The 14,111-nt window shown below is 48.6% G+C and overlaps 1 protein-coding gene across 2 annotated transcripts in view; it reads right to left on the bottom strand.

Annotated features, from left to right (window-relative positions):
- The window catches only part of ERLIN2 (ER lipid raft associated 2), a 17,382-nt gene extending 4,589 nt beyond the window's left edge, over positions 1 to 12,793 (bottom strand). Inside the window, exons 1-10 of one of the 2 annotated variants that reach the window (XM_021681508.2) lie at positions 12,727 to 12,793; positions 11,302 to 11,423; positions 9,755 to 9,836; positions 8,433 to 8,479; positions 6,702 to 6,763; positions 6,415 to 6,540; positions 2,700 to 2,773; positions 2,487 to 2,545; positions 1,840 to 1,931; positions 904 to 993 (exon numbers count right to left, since the gene is read on the bottom strand). In XM_021681508.2, the coding sequence (XP_021537183.1) occupies positions 904 to 993; positions 1,840 to 1,931; positions 2,487 to 2,545; positions 2,700 to 2,773; positions 6,415 to 6,540; positions 6,702 to 6,763; positions 8,433 to 8,479; positions 9,755 to 9,836; positions 11,302 to 11,408 (739 nt within the window). In that variant the 5' untranslated portion in view covers positions 11,409 to 11,423; positions 12,727 to 12,793. Of the gene's footprint in view, positions 1 to 903; positions 994 to 1,839; positions 1,932 to 2,486; positions 2,546 to 2,699; positions 2,774 to 6,414; positions 6,541 to 6,701; positions 6,764 to 8,432; positions 8,480 to 9,754; positions 9,837 to 10,655; positions 10,787 to 11,301; positions 11,424 to 12,726 lie in introns of those variants that run through there. The other variant, XM_021681509.2, reaches the window with a different exon arrangement.
- Positions 12,794 to 14,111: the final 1,318 nt, after the last annotated feature.

Here is a 14,111-nt window from a genome sequence, read left to right as displayed (position 1 = left end):
GGGGGGGGGGGGGGGGGCGGGTTCTTCCTGCACACCCTCAGCACGACGCAGGGCGGAAGGAATGTGCAGTCTGGCTGGCGTGCTGGCTGCCTGCGGCCCACTCAAGCAGCCTTAGCACCTGATGACATGTTTTTATAAGAAATAAAAATGTCTTGTTTTGCTAAGAGCTCCCTAATGAGGAGCCACTGATCTGTAAAATCCTAGTTGGCTCCTCACCGGGCCCCTGCAAAGCCTGACAGGCCCCATACCATAGTGAGTACAAGTGGACACACAGCGCTTTGAAGCTGGGCCTCGAGGTCGCATTTTTGTCTTAGAATTTGCTTGATTTAAGGCACCACATGAAGGAAAGGGTAGGCGGTGGAACGAGCTGAGGGCTTAGGGGCAGGGAACTGAAGGTGAATCATGTTCAGAAAAGCCAGCAAAGAAAGCACTCTTTCTCCAGCTCCAGGGTTGTTGGTGCTGAAAAGGTGTCTTGGTATCTATGACAGGGGGTGCCGAGAGCAGACTTAGAGGCCACAGCTGTGGTGTTCGCTGACGTGCAGGGAGCCAGGGAAGGCAAAGGGAGGAGGTGCTGTTCTGGCCTCACCCCTTCGCTCACTGAGGCTCTGAGACAGCAGGGACTTAAATGATTTCCTTTTCCCTTAGGCCTCACACAAGCGCGCCTAGCCACACTTGGTGGACATCTGTTGAGTGAGCGAATGTTCTCTGAAGTGGAAAACTGACGGCAGCCTGGCCTCATATCTCCCCCAAACTCGACTCAAAAGCACAGAGAAGAAGTGATTTTCCAAAGAAATCATCACCTCTTAGAACAAAGATGAAGGAGTGAAGGAAATGACTCTCCCACCCCCTTGCCACAAGGTGGGGCCTGAAGAAACCTTGGACATTCACTTCACCTGTGCTCACCTTCAATTTCTGAAATCTTCTTCTCCGTCTCCTTCTCCATCACCTTCTGCCCATAGGTGATTTCTGCGACCTGAGCCACTTTTTCTGCCTCTACAGAAATGAAGTTGAGAAAAGGCTCAGAGCGCTGGTATTTCAAAAGCCAGACTGTTTGACCTTTCCTGAGTCCCTGATGCGGGCCGGTGGGTTAGCTCAGAGGGAGAGGCCTGCGACGGGCACACGTGGGCGCACATGGACCGTACCAGTGAGTGCAGTACCACGACCTCAGCATAAGACAGTAAATGGAGAGACCTGGGCCCTCCGACGAAAGTGAGGAGCAAGCCCTAACCTCTACCCTAAGTCACAAGGGTATTTCTCCCGGAGGGATAGTCTAAGGAACGAGATTCTTCCTAAGGAAACAGTTTCTTCCTGCCACTTCACTTTGGGAAGCAGATAGTAGTGGTTGATAACCTGGTGTAGCAGTTACGAACCAGGTTCTGGACAGAGTCCCTGGGGTTGAACCCCGTTTCCACCACTTGCCATATGACCCTGGGCATGTTATTTAACCCCTCTGGTCTTCGGTTCAGGAAAACGAGGTTAACGATAGTACCTATATCTCAGCTCGTGGTTGTGAGGAGTGAGGTAATTCACATATAAGTGCTTAGAAAAGTACATGACTCATGATATCTGCTCGATAGGTATTAGCCATTATTATTTCCTATTAAGAATTAACAGGAAAGTTTCCTTTCATTTCAGAGATAAGGGGAGACTCAAAGCTCACTGCCCCTGGCCATGATCTGACAACTTCGGCTTTGCTTCGGGGAGTATGAATAACCCTCCTGCGCCTGGCAAGGGTTTGGAAGACTGTGATCTAGCTGTGCCTGAGGCGACCTCGTGGCTGCCCGCCACCCTCTTCAGCCCCCTCCGCCCTGTAAGGTGATCACAGAACCACATTCAGACCGATGAGGGCCTTCTTCCGCTCCGTCTCAGCTTCCTTCTCCACCACCTTCTGTTTCTGGGCTGCAATGAGAAGCTTCGTCTTCTCGCTTTCCCTGAAGGGAAAAAAGGTACGCAGCTGTGGGGCCGCCATGGAAAAAGCTTCTGAGGAACTTCACTGTCCCCCGGAGAAGCCAGGCTTCTGCTGAGAGGCAAACTGAGTTGTTCCTCTCTCCTGGAAGGCTGTTCAATGTCCCAAGTAAAAGCAGATTTGTTGCAGATGGTAACATGGCTCTCTTTCTCCTCCAAAATAACTCACTTGTGGGAAATAAAGCATAATTTACTTTGGTAAAATGCACCTGCCAGCCTACTTAAGCACCTTTCGCTCCCATCTTCTTTGGTATGAGCCATGAAGCACAAACAATACCCCCTGGCCCTTTTCAAAGCATCACTGCCTGAAAGAGCTTCTCCTGTGGCTCTCCATCACAGTTCCAGAGCCCAGGTGGTTCTCCTGACACACCCGCTCCATCTTACAGAGCGATGGGCTGTAACGAACGCTCAAGAAGGGCAATGAGCGTCTGGCACGGCTTCGGTTAACTCTGGGATGGGATGAGGTGGGGGGTGGGGTGGGAGAGAGTGGTGGATATAGCTTCGGCAGAGGGAATACTCACATCAACTCGTAGTTTCTGCGGATCGCCTCAGGTATATTGGGCTTGGTCACCCGCACAGCCTGGAGGATAAAAATAGCACGTGATGGGAAGGTGAGGGTGGTGAGGGACAGAAGCAGCTCCCACTGGCTCTTCATCTTCCTGCACAAAAAGGACATCCCTTGGAAGGGGGGCTGCCCCTTCAGCAGAGGGTGTTCCCACTGTGGCAATGCTTACTTGGATGACAAGCCCGGGGGCCATGGAGGTCAGGTCCTGTTGTAAAGCCAGCTTGAGGTTTTCATCAATCTGATCTGAAATCAAGAAAGACAGAAAAAGTTGTTACACTTTGTAGGCAGGGTGGAGGAAAGCAGGCGGGTAGAGGACAAACTAAAACACCACTCAAGAATGCACCTGACAGGCCAAAGGGCTTTCCAAGGCAGAGTGCTTATCAGAGCCCAGAAATCCGAAGATCCCCTGGCACATCTTTCAAAGCAACACGCCTATGTAGCCCCTCCACGCAAGCTGGATGTGAGAGTATCCTTTTCCTGTGGCCTCCAGATAAAATCACCCGAGGCTGTAGAAAATAGCAACCTTGCCCGAAAGGAAACTGAGCTTTAATAAGAAAAAGAACAAACAATTCTCGCATATTTCTTGAGTCGGGCGGCAGCCTTCCCCTAGACAACAGCAGCTAAAGAGAAGGCAGGCACCCTGTTTTCAAGAGGAAGGAAGGTGGAGTGGCTATGCTAGGTAGTTCGAAGAGAGCCAAGCCATTGAAATCCAGTCATTTTAGAAGTTTCTAAAAGAAAAACAGACTCTGACGTTAATGAAGGCCCCAAGGAAGACTATTTCCATTAAGCACTCCATCAAAGGGGCGCCTGGGTGGCTCAGTCATTAAGCGTCTGCCTTTGGCTCAGGTCATGATCCCAGGGTCCTGGGATCGAGCCCTGCATCGGGCTCCCTGCTCGGCAGGAGGCCTGCTTCTCCCTCTCCCACTCCCCCTGCTTGTGTTCCCTCTTTCGCTGTCTCTGTCAAATAAATAAATAAAATCTTTAAAAAAAATTAAAAAAAAAAAGAACTCCATCAAAGAACACAGGAGGGAAAACGAAAATTTATGGTTCTGGAAACGAGCTCGAGTCGTCTGTCGTTTGCTTTGGCCCTGATTGCTCTGTCTGGAATTCACATGGGAGTTGGTTCATAGGCAAGTGTAGGAGGAGCTCTGACTGACCCCTCCTTCTGGCTGGGGTCCTGCAGCACCCACAGCTGCCCTCTCTGGCTGGGGCCTTCTCTTCCTGACGCCCTGCCCTCGAGGTCCTTGGGAAGATCCTGGACGGCGCTGGGAAGACTCCACGGAACCAGGCTGGGATATCCGAACTGGATCACCTCCCTCACTGTCAGCTGCCACCCGCTTTAAGTGGCCATTTTTGGTCACTGTTGCCCAAAACAGGGGCCTCTGAGGAATAGCAAGTGGAACTCCCTGCCTTTAACAGATGCCCGGACCAGACTGAAGCTCATGGAAGTTCAGTTATGTGCTCAAGCTACTTAGGAGCCAAAATAATACACTTGTTTAATTACTTGCTTTAATTTTTAGGGCTGTTTTATGCTTTAAAACAGCACTATCCTCTACTGTCATATCGGTAAGCAAGGGATTTTAACATTTCCACGCACTGGATATACTCTCACAGGCCTCTTAGCACAAGGGAGAAATGGCCCAAAAGGCAGCACCTCAGACCTGATATGTGTTTAACAATTTGACAGCCATAGATAAACATCACATTTCATATTTTCTAACTTCAATAGGATACCAACTGAACTTCGAGATATTCTGTGCCCTCCCTAAGTTAAAAGTAAACAGTCGGGCGCCTGGGTGGCTCAGTTGGTTAAGCGACTGCCTTCGGCTCAGGTCATGATCCTGGAGTCCCGGGATCGAGTCCCGCATCGGGCTCCCCGCTCAGCGGGGAGTCTGCTTCTCCCTCTGACCCTCTCATGCTCTATCTCATTCTCTCTCTCAAACAAATAAATAAAATCTTTAAAAAATAAAAAAAATAAACAGTCATTTATTAGACCAAATTGTATCTGAGTTAAAGCAGACACCTGTGGTCCTGGGCTCATAACTCTCTAGGAAAATCTGGAAGAATTATTTTGCCAGGTGGTTTATTACCAAAGTAATATTGGTAATAAGCTGTTTATACATTATAGTCATGCAGATAAGTGCAGATTAGGTTACATTACACAAAGAGGCTGCCGCAGGTCAACTGCTGAACAAGAACTATGACATGTTTTTATAAGATGGACAGAGAGTATGCACTAGCGTAAGCAGTGATGAGAATTACACAGTAATGCGGGAAGTCAGGGCCGTGAGTCCTAAGAGGACAGAACGAGGGAAAACCTCCCACGTTCTAGGAATGGGATTAGAGACATGAATTCCTCCTTTCCAGACACAAATAGATTCTAAGCAAGACAGTGTTTGTTCAAAAGATGTAACTTAAAAAAAAAGAAAATTTCAAAGCAATTACATTTTCCCAGCTTCTCTGTACAATAAGCTTCACTAAGCTATTAAGTTTATCTCTTGGGCAATATGAAGTTTCCTTTTTTTGGTCTTTTTTAAAGATTTTATTTTTTCGTAATCTCAACATCCAGTGTGGGGCTCGAACCCACGACTCTGAGATCAAGAGCTGCATGCTCCACGGACCGAGCCTTCCAGGCGCCCTGACAGTAAGAAGTTTTCTAACGCAAAACAATTTCCTATTTTCATTTTCTCTTCATGGAAGTTAGAGTCCTTTGTCTCTTGTTGTTTCAAATGCTTTCAAGTATTCCTTTAGTGGCACAAGTTCTAAAACCAGGGCTAGAGAGACAACGGATGCTGTTTTATAAAACGCTCTCAGTTTGAGGTAAAACAAACAAACAATACCAAATTTACAGACTTTTTCTTAAAAGCATACTGCATCTAAACCCTGTAAAGTGAATTTAGATTCATTTTCTACTGCAGAGAAATTAAAGTGATTCTGATGATTTCCCCAATCAGAAACAGCGTGCAACGGGCTCTGATTGAGATCACGGGCAGCACCAGGGTCCCTCCCCGCTCCTGTCTACTCCGTGGCACATTCTCTCAGGGTCCTTTTTAATGAAGATTCCTGGGAAAAGACACTGTCCAGTCCTGGTATCAAGAATAGTTGTACTATCATTTACTTTCAGCACTGGCCACTAGAAAACTTCTGGCAGCAAGCTTAAACATAATACTTAACCACAAAAGAGCTGGAACAATTACTGAACTGTTTCTTTCCCTTGCTGCTAAAGTCAGGCTATGTTTACTTTGACTGGTTAAAAAGGTCAAAAAGTATGTACTTAAGAACGTGGATTCTTTTAAGTGTTTTCCTATTCATCTCTACGTGTATAGGCTTACAGAAACTAAGAACTTCAAGCAGCTACAGTCCTTGTCCCACTTCTAGGTCCTCCTCACCTTTCCCGGGGGCCCTTCATGCAGGGTGGTGGGCCGAGAAGCACTCTGAAGCCAGAGCCAGGAGAGGAAGGTTCTAGCCTCAGCTCTGCTTCCAACTAGCTCTGCAACTTTCTCTTTGGGCCTCAGTCCCCTTCTCTGGAAATGAGGCCGTTGGGCTGGATAATCTCGAAGGTTCTTCCTCTAGAATAGGCCCTGTCTTCATTACAGAAGGCTGTTTTAGAGACAGTGGGAATGCCCCTGCCTTCCAGTCCTCTGATTCGGGCCAGGAGTCCCCTAGTCCACCGTGATCCCTGTGGCCAAGGCTCACCTGCTTTCATGACCTTCTGCCACTGTCATCAACATTTTCTAGAAATTTCACGTGGGACCAGTTCCCGGGCACGGGGTTCTTTGACACTTTCTGTCCATGGGAACCCATCCTCCCCCACGGTGGCTCAGCAGTAGGCGGTGGGCGAAACAGCAGCTGAGGCATGCTACAGCCAGCAGAGGCTTTCTTACCAAAGAGCTCGATGTAGACCTCCTGAAGCGTATGCACACTGCAGAACTGGTTCAGCTCGTGATGGATCTTGTTGAAGATGAGGGCCTTGTCGTAGTCGGCAGTGTAGTTCTTCACGATGTCATACACTGGGAGGGAAGGCGGGATCGCAGAGTCAGAAAAGGCAGGACTCCCTTTCTCAGACACAGTGGCTCTCCCAGCCTGAGGTGCTGCGACAGACCTGGGGTGGGGGTGGGGGGACATGCTGGGCAAAGTAAGCCGGTGGTGAAGGTCAACTGGAAAAACATACCTGCATTTGGGACCAAGAAGTTCACCACTTCAATTCGGTCAAAGTAGATCATCACACCACCACTGTTGGGGGAAGAATGAACAAAGAAGTCACCAGTCTGCTCTGGAATATAGTACTGTCTCTCGGTGATGGCATCAGGTGTGTGACTTGGCAGAAAAGGAGCAGAGGAGTTCACGGGAGGCCAGAGGGCATGATAGCTCCAAGCAGGAATCTTCAGAGCTTAGAGCAAGAACACAATCTCCCGAGAAACCACACCTCCTCAAGATATCTCCATAAGGAGAAAAGTGAAACTTCTGGGTGTCAGGAAGAAAAGAATAGTTCATATCTGTTGAATCTGCAATGCCTTTTGATTAAAACAGTCCATTGAAGGGAAGAGAAAAGTCAAGGAATTCTCAGAACTTAGAAGGCCACAGTGGGAGTTTATGGTCACCGTTTCTCACTTTGTCTTCACCATCACTTTGTTTCAGCATTTTCCTTTCCCCACAAATATTCATTATAAATAATTCTAAGCACACAGAAACACTGAAATAATACAACTAATATCCGTACATAAACACCTAAATTTAGCAATTGTTAACAGTTCACCTTATAGATTGATCTGCTTTTTTACGCTGAGCATTCCAAAAGTAAGTTGAAGTCATGATACTTTCTCCCTTAACACGTTAGTAAGTAACACTCACTGAGGAATAATGACATTCTATGTAGTCTGGCTCCATTCCCAAACCTAAGAAAATTAGCAATAATTCCTTAACAGCCTCTAATACCCAGTCCTTACTCCAATTTCCCCAGTTGTTCCTGTTATGGACTGAACGGTGTGCTTTCCAAAAATCCATCTGCTGAAACTCTAAAACCCCCTTGTGACTGTATTGAGATAGGGCCGTAAGGTGATAATTAAGGCTCCATGAGGTCATAGGGGTGGGGCCCCAACCTGACGGGCTTGGTAAAGGAACAGAGGCAGACACCAGAGATCTTCTCCCTGCGTGCACTGAGGAAAGGCCACGTGAGGACACGGCAAAGTCGCCATCTGCCATCGAGGAAAAGAGGCTTCACCAGAAACCAACCCTGCTGGCTCCTCAGACGCAGTCTGCTGTACTCTCTATGGCCGCCCGAGTGGACTAATCCAGTTCCCCTGTCTTTCATAGATGGTATTTTTGAACCAGGTTCTAATTAAGGCTCACCATGGCTTTGTTTATGTCTTTTAGGTCTCCTTTTCAACCCAAAGCTCCTCCTTGTGATGCCATCAGGCCAGCTGTCCTGTGCGATGCCCTAATTCTGGATTTGCCTGCATATTTCCTCGTGATGGTGGTCTGTGATTCTATTCCAGTTTAGACCTTTTTTACTTTTCCACCAGACCACTAGAGTGGTCTTCTGTTTGGATTTCCAGACCCTGAGGTCACCTCCTACCTTTATGACATTCTCCATAGCTAAACGTTATGCTAAACGTACCTTCCTCTACCAAGTCATTTGTCTGCTGAAAGCTTTTAGTGGATCTTCACTTGTAACAGAAAAAGCCCACACTTAGCACAGCATTCAAGGCCCTCCTGAAGCTGTCTACCTTCTGTGATTTTCCCTACTGCACCGCATGGCCTAGTCAAATCAGAACCGAGGGAGCAAGGAGGCAGGGAACTTGGTAAAACCACCGAGAAGAAATGCCTCTCCTTTCACTGTCTCTAGGAGCCAGACAGCCCTTCCACTGACATAGGCTTAGCTGCTTCACTCCGAGTACCTTACCTAGTCCCGCAAGGCACGTTCTTCACCTCATCTGTCTGCAGTGTGGTCTAGAAATAAAGGGGACATAAAATGCTGTAAAATGGGAAGTGACAAGCACAGTAACTTAGTTTTGGAATCCCAAACTCCCGGTCCTTGAGGTTATCTGGGTTGAGCTTTGGCCTTGTTAAACATGAATACTCCGCCTGGGTGGCTCAGTCATTAAGTGTCTGCCTTCAGCTCAGGTCATGATCCCAGGGTCCTGGGATCAAGCCCCGCATCGGGCTCCCTGCTCCACGGGAAGCCTGCTTCTCCCTCTCCCACTCCCTCTGCTTGTGTTTCCTCTCTCGCTGTGTCTCTCTCTGTCAAATAAATAAAGAAAGAAACTCTCAAAAACAAAACAAAACATGAATACTCCCCCTAATCCTCTTTATTTACACAGGGTGTGAGACTTAGATGAACAAAGGTACCTACCCCAGCTTCACTGTAAGTGAATCACCATATGAACAATCTAATAATGGTTTAGTAAAAAAGACCCTGGATTAGGAGTCTTAAGACCTGTCTTACCTCTACAGTCTTCCTTTACTAGTCTTGAAACAAGAGGATTCTGTATTTAACCTGGCCCTGCCCCTTCTCAGCATTCTGTGAGACTCCTAGGGTCCTGGGCACAAATGCACTCAGAAAACCATCAAACACAGGAAATGGTAGAAGAAATGAACATGGAGAATGCTGAGGAGGTGTCCCAGTATATCTTCCTGGGTCAGTTTAAAAGTCATCCTCTAAATCTTATCCCTCTTGGCTGGACATACTTCAAAGACGGCTAGCTAGTCTATCTTAGCCAGGCTTTCTATCCGTCATAACTAATCCTACTCCTCCTTTAGATGTTATTTCCCTTCACCAAGTCCAACTTTCCTCTCCCCCCCAACCCCCCCAAATTATGTTCACATCTATGAAGTTCAAATAAGAACCAGCAAAACTACCATGTTTTATTTCCATTTATCTTGGTAACCTGTGATTGAAAACACAGACACACACACCCTACTTTTCCTTCTGTACATTCGGAACAGATTCTTCTCTGGCTCTACCTTGAAGTGAAGAAATAATTCCCAGCTGGGGCCAATGGGCCAAGGCAATGACCCCATTCAACTCTTTCAACAATCAAATAAAGCTCTAGGGTATGTGGCTCATGGAGCCTCATTCTTTATATATACATTTAATACATCATATGTATATATGATTCCTTGAAGAGGCATTACACTCATCTAATGGGAAATAACTCCAAATTATGCGTTTGCCAACACCCCAAACCTGCAGTGGCCCAAACATGCCCCACAAGCCCAGTTTACCTGCACAGACTTATATGATGTGATGAAAGGAAGCATGAGATGGAAACCTGGGCCGCTGGTGGAAGTCAGGAGGGCTCCGCCCCTGTAGAAGAGAAAGAGGCAGTTCAGCAAGAGGCAACAACTGCAGCAATACTATTTGCACCGACCTTCTCTACAGCCCCATAAACATTTCATACAGAGTGAGACATGTGCCCGAGCCTGTCCACAGACCCCTTCCTCTCAGCTCAACCCTAATATTCTAGGAAGCCTGATGGTAAAACATAAAGCCATTATTCATGCTTTTGCGGCAGGAAAAACAGGCACATGGGCTAAGTGGAATTAAGACAGCAGGATCCCTGGCAATCCTTAACAGAAGAGGAAGTCTGTTTTACTTTGTCATACCCGTTGAGTTTGGCGCAATCCACGGGGGCAGTTAAATCCAGTAATACATTTATCAACTAACTGTACTAATGTTGGGAGTCCAGGGGCATGAACAACCAAAATAATAATTTTGAGAATGCTTTAAAAACCATTTACGTATCTTCTTTGGGCAGTAGTATTTTACCTTTAGAGCCAAGTTATATGTAAAGGGTAACAAAATTAAAAGCCTTTTTGGGGGACGTATGAGCAGAAGGTGGGGAGAAATAAAGGGGAGAGAGGAGCCCAATGAGACTTCTAGAACTTGCTATTGGCAATCCAGCAATAAGCATCTTGGGCACATATAAGAAGGAGTTTGTAAAAGACTTAAAGAAAAACCTTGGTTATGGAAGTTACTGAAAGGAAAGCAACCCAAGATTTATAAGTGCTTCCTTGCTTTGCATTATGAAGGAAAAATACATTATTTTTTTAAAAAATAGAGCAATAAAATAAACAGTGATGCAACGGGCTCCTTTCTTATAAGAACCACTACTCTAGGGCTTGCCTTGATTGTTATAGATCAATCTGCAGGATTCTTCTTTTTTCCTGAATGTTAATTTTCAAGAGTGGGTACAATCAGCAGAGCAGGCTAGCTCCTCAAGTTGCCATCAAGAACTGGTGCTCATTGGAGGTAACCTTGTGGCGCCAAGATGTCCGGGAGGGATGTAGGAGAAAACAATGTTTCAGAGATGATCTGCAAGCACTGGTTTCCTTTAGATCTTGTCTCTAAATCTCTAGACGCATTTATCGTTCACCACCCATGGCATCAACTTAAGACTATTAAATTTTATATTTACATTTATATTGAGTATGTGTGTGTGTATGTCCCCTTCCATGGTCACTGACACCACAGCTCAATCTAAAAAGACTCCTCTAGGGGCGCCTGGGTGGCTCAGTCATTGGGCATCTGCCTTCGGCTCAGGTCATGATCTCAGGGTCCTGGGATCGAGTCCCGCATCGGGCTCCCTGCTCCGCGGGAAGCCTGTTTCTCCCTCTTCCACTCCCCCTGCTTGTGTTCCCTCTCTCGCTGTGTCTCTCTGTCAAAAAAGACTCCTCTATTCAATGGACACATAATCAACAGAATCTGCTAGACAGTGACTAGGAGAAAGAGACATTTAACAGGGAGTTGCAAGCTTCTGTCTCTTCCTTACCTGTAATACACCCCAATATGTCCCTCTTCTATCTTGTGCACGGCTGAGAAGAGAGATGCACAAAAGAAACTGGAAGCCACAGCCACAACTGCTCCCAACTGAGCCATCAGCGAACCTTTATCCTAGGGAAAAAGATGCAGGAAGACGTGTGTAGTCCGACATGCAGGAGAAAAGCTATGACAGGGAGAGAACCTCACTAAGCTGAGCTCCCTACAAGTGGCTCAGGCCGAGCCTGTTGTACTATGAACACAAGGCTAGATCTACAACTCTCTTCATCCTTGTTCTCAGGCAACATTCCTACTCCTTCCTTAGCTGTGGGATCATATTCCCTACCTCCCCGAGGCAGTGGCTCCAGATACAGCCGGGCCCCAAGAGAGAACCAGTGCCAATTGGGCAGCGTTCAGAACACAGCCTTCTCTTCCTGTGAACACGAATGTGCTGTCACTGGAGTCACTCATACTAGTAAAAGGGAAGAGAGGCAGCTGCAGTATGTTGCCCAAATTACAGAGGATGTCAAATGACAGGCAGTTGTGGCTATGTAATTCTGGTCAGAGCCTCCCAGTCCTAATTGCCTGCCATTTCAAAGGAAACCATTATTTACTCCTTTCAGATGCTGGAGAGACAGAGTCAGCATGTGAGCAGAGTTCACATGGTGGGATTCTCTGGCCTTTCGTTCACCTTCCCAGTTGTTCCTTTGGATCTAAACGGGGGAGGGCTCTGAATACACCCTCCCATACACTTGACTGGCACTTTACACCTGACCGGTGCCCACGCCCATGGTTAGAGGAGAAAAAGGGTTCCCCAGGGTGGGAAGACCGGCACTTTGCACCTAACCGGTGCCCACGCTCATGGTTAGAGGAGAAAGAGAGTTCCCCAGGGTGGGGAGACCGGCACTTGGCACCTCACCGGTGCCCACGCCCATGGTTAGAGGAGAAAGAGGGTTCCCCAGGGTGGGAAGCACCAGGACGAGAAAGAACTGGCATCTGGAGACTCATTTCCTGAACACTGAAGGATCTGGAAAAACGACGGTAACTGACAGCAAAGTTCACAGCAGGAGTGCCTGGGCCCACCCGCGCAGGGCGTGGATTCTGCCTCCCGGGGCTAACGTAACTCGGGCTCAGACGTCTGCGAGGCGCTTATTTTACCGTAGCGGACTCCAGCTACCGATCTGCAGCTGCGTCCTTTCTGCAAATGCTCCCCTCCCCGCCCCCAACTCGCACCCTTTCCCTGCCCTCTTCCGAGAGAGGGTCGCGCGTCCCAAGCGCCCTGGGGCTCGCGGGGAAGGGACGGAACAGAAAAGGGTTGCTTTCTCGCTCCGGAAGGAGAAAGGTTGCTGGGGCTGGGGCCCGGGAGAACCGCCGATGAGCTTCGGCCGGCAGCCGCAACTAGGCCCAGTGCGCACAGTAAGGGGCGGGGGCCGCGTACCAGGCTGTCCCTCCAGGCGCTCCGTACTCGTCTGAACCCCCGTGCAACCGTAGAAACCGCCACGCCCTCCACACGCTACTTCCTTCCGGGCCTGTCGCTTTGATGACGCCATTAGTTCACGCGAGAAGAACCCCACCTTAGTTCGTTAGCCCCGCCCCCGCTCTCGGAGCGGCCAGAGTCCGCGCCTGGCCGCCAGGGGGCGCCCGGGGCTCGGTCCGGCCCGTCAGGACCTCGGCTTAGGGTTTCCAGGGTGGGGACGGTGCGGAGTGCCTGGAGAGTGCAGGCGGAGGCGAGGCGGGGGGGGGGGCGGAAACGCTCGTGGCCGCGGGTGCTGAGTGACTGAGGGTCGCTTTCCGAGGTTCTAACTTTGGAATTTGCTCCGGACCACCCCCATTAGGTCAAGTGTGTTGTTTTCCGGAGCAGGTACCAGCGAGTTGCCACCGTTCTAGCCCTTTGCTCACGCTTGCCTATGGCGCCGCTGAACCAAGCTCATCTTTTAATGCGTGGGTTGGCCCCACTACGTCGTTCATCAACAAACAGTCCCTATTTTGAATTGCCCTTTATGCTTTTCTAGGAGCCTTGGCCTTTGAGGCCCCCACAGCACCATCCAACAGTTTAAGAAGGAATTATTATCCCAGTTTTAGTGAACAGAATCTTGAGCTCAGGGAGGTGCTAGGGTAACAGTGGATGAAAGCCTCCTTGGCGCTTCCTTAACATCGGGAGCTTAACTGCCTTTGTAACACCTGCCCGCAGTCCACAGGGCTGGTGCGTGCCACCGTCTCCCAGGCTGGACGGTAGGTTCCCTGAGGGCCGGGACTGCGTCGGCATTTCCCGGGGCGTAGGTACTCAGTAAATGCAGGCTGAAGGCGTAGGGGCACCAGGAGCAGGATCTAGATCTCTCGTGTGTCCCAGTCTCAGGGCGTCACGTTGTCCGCCTCCTTGGCTGTTCAGCAGCATTACATTGGGACATTTCTAATTCAGGCGCTTAAGTTATTTTGTTTGCAGAAGACAAAGAGTCCACTTAATTGCAGCGCTCAGTAAATGAAAAGCTTTTACACAGAGAAAATGGCAAGATGGTGGTGGTAGACAGATTTAGGACACAGGGAAAGGAAAGCGCAGGTTATCCAGGCATCTCTGCTTGGAATTCACCCTGGGTTTGCTCTGGATGAGTCTGCGTTGGGATGTTTCAGCATTGTATGGTTAAGCCCACAAGTGGGCTGTGTGGTGCTGCCTGGGCTCTCTGTGTGCCCGTAACTCTCAATGAGGGCTCTTGTCTCGTCACCCTGTCTCTACAAAACCCCCCTCCTCTCACCTGGCCAATCTCCTGAAGGAACCTAGGAGCTTTTTGTCTCCCATGTTCAGTATATAATTCAGCTGGGCACGCT

This window comes from Neomonachus schauinslandi, chromosome 2 (assembly GCF_002201575.2).
Source record: "Neomonachus schauinslandi chromosome 2, ASM220157v2, whole genome shotgun sequence".
Lineage (NCBI taxonomy): Eukaryota > Metazoa > Chordata > Mammalia > Carnivora > Phocidae > Neomonachus > Neomonachus schauinslandi.
This window is presented reverse-complemented; position numbering and strand designations above follow the sequence as displayed.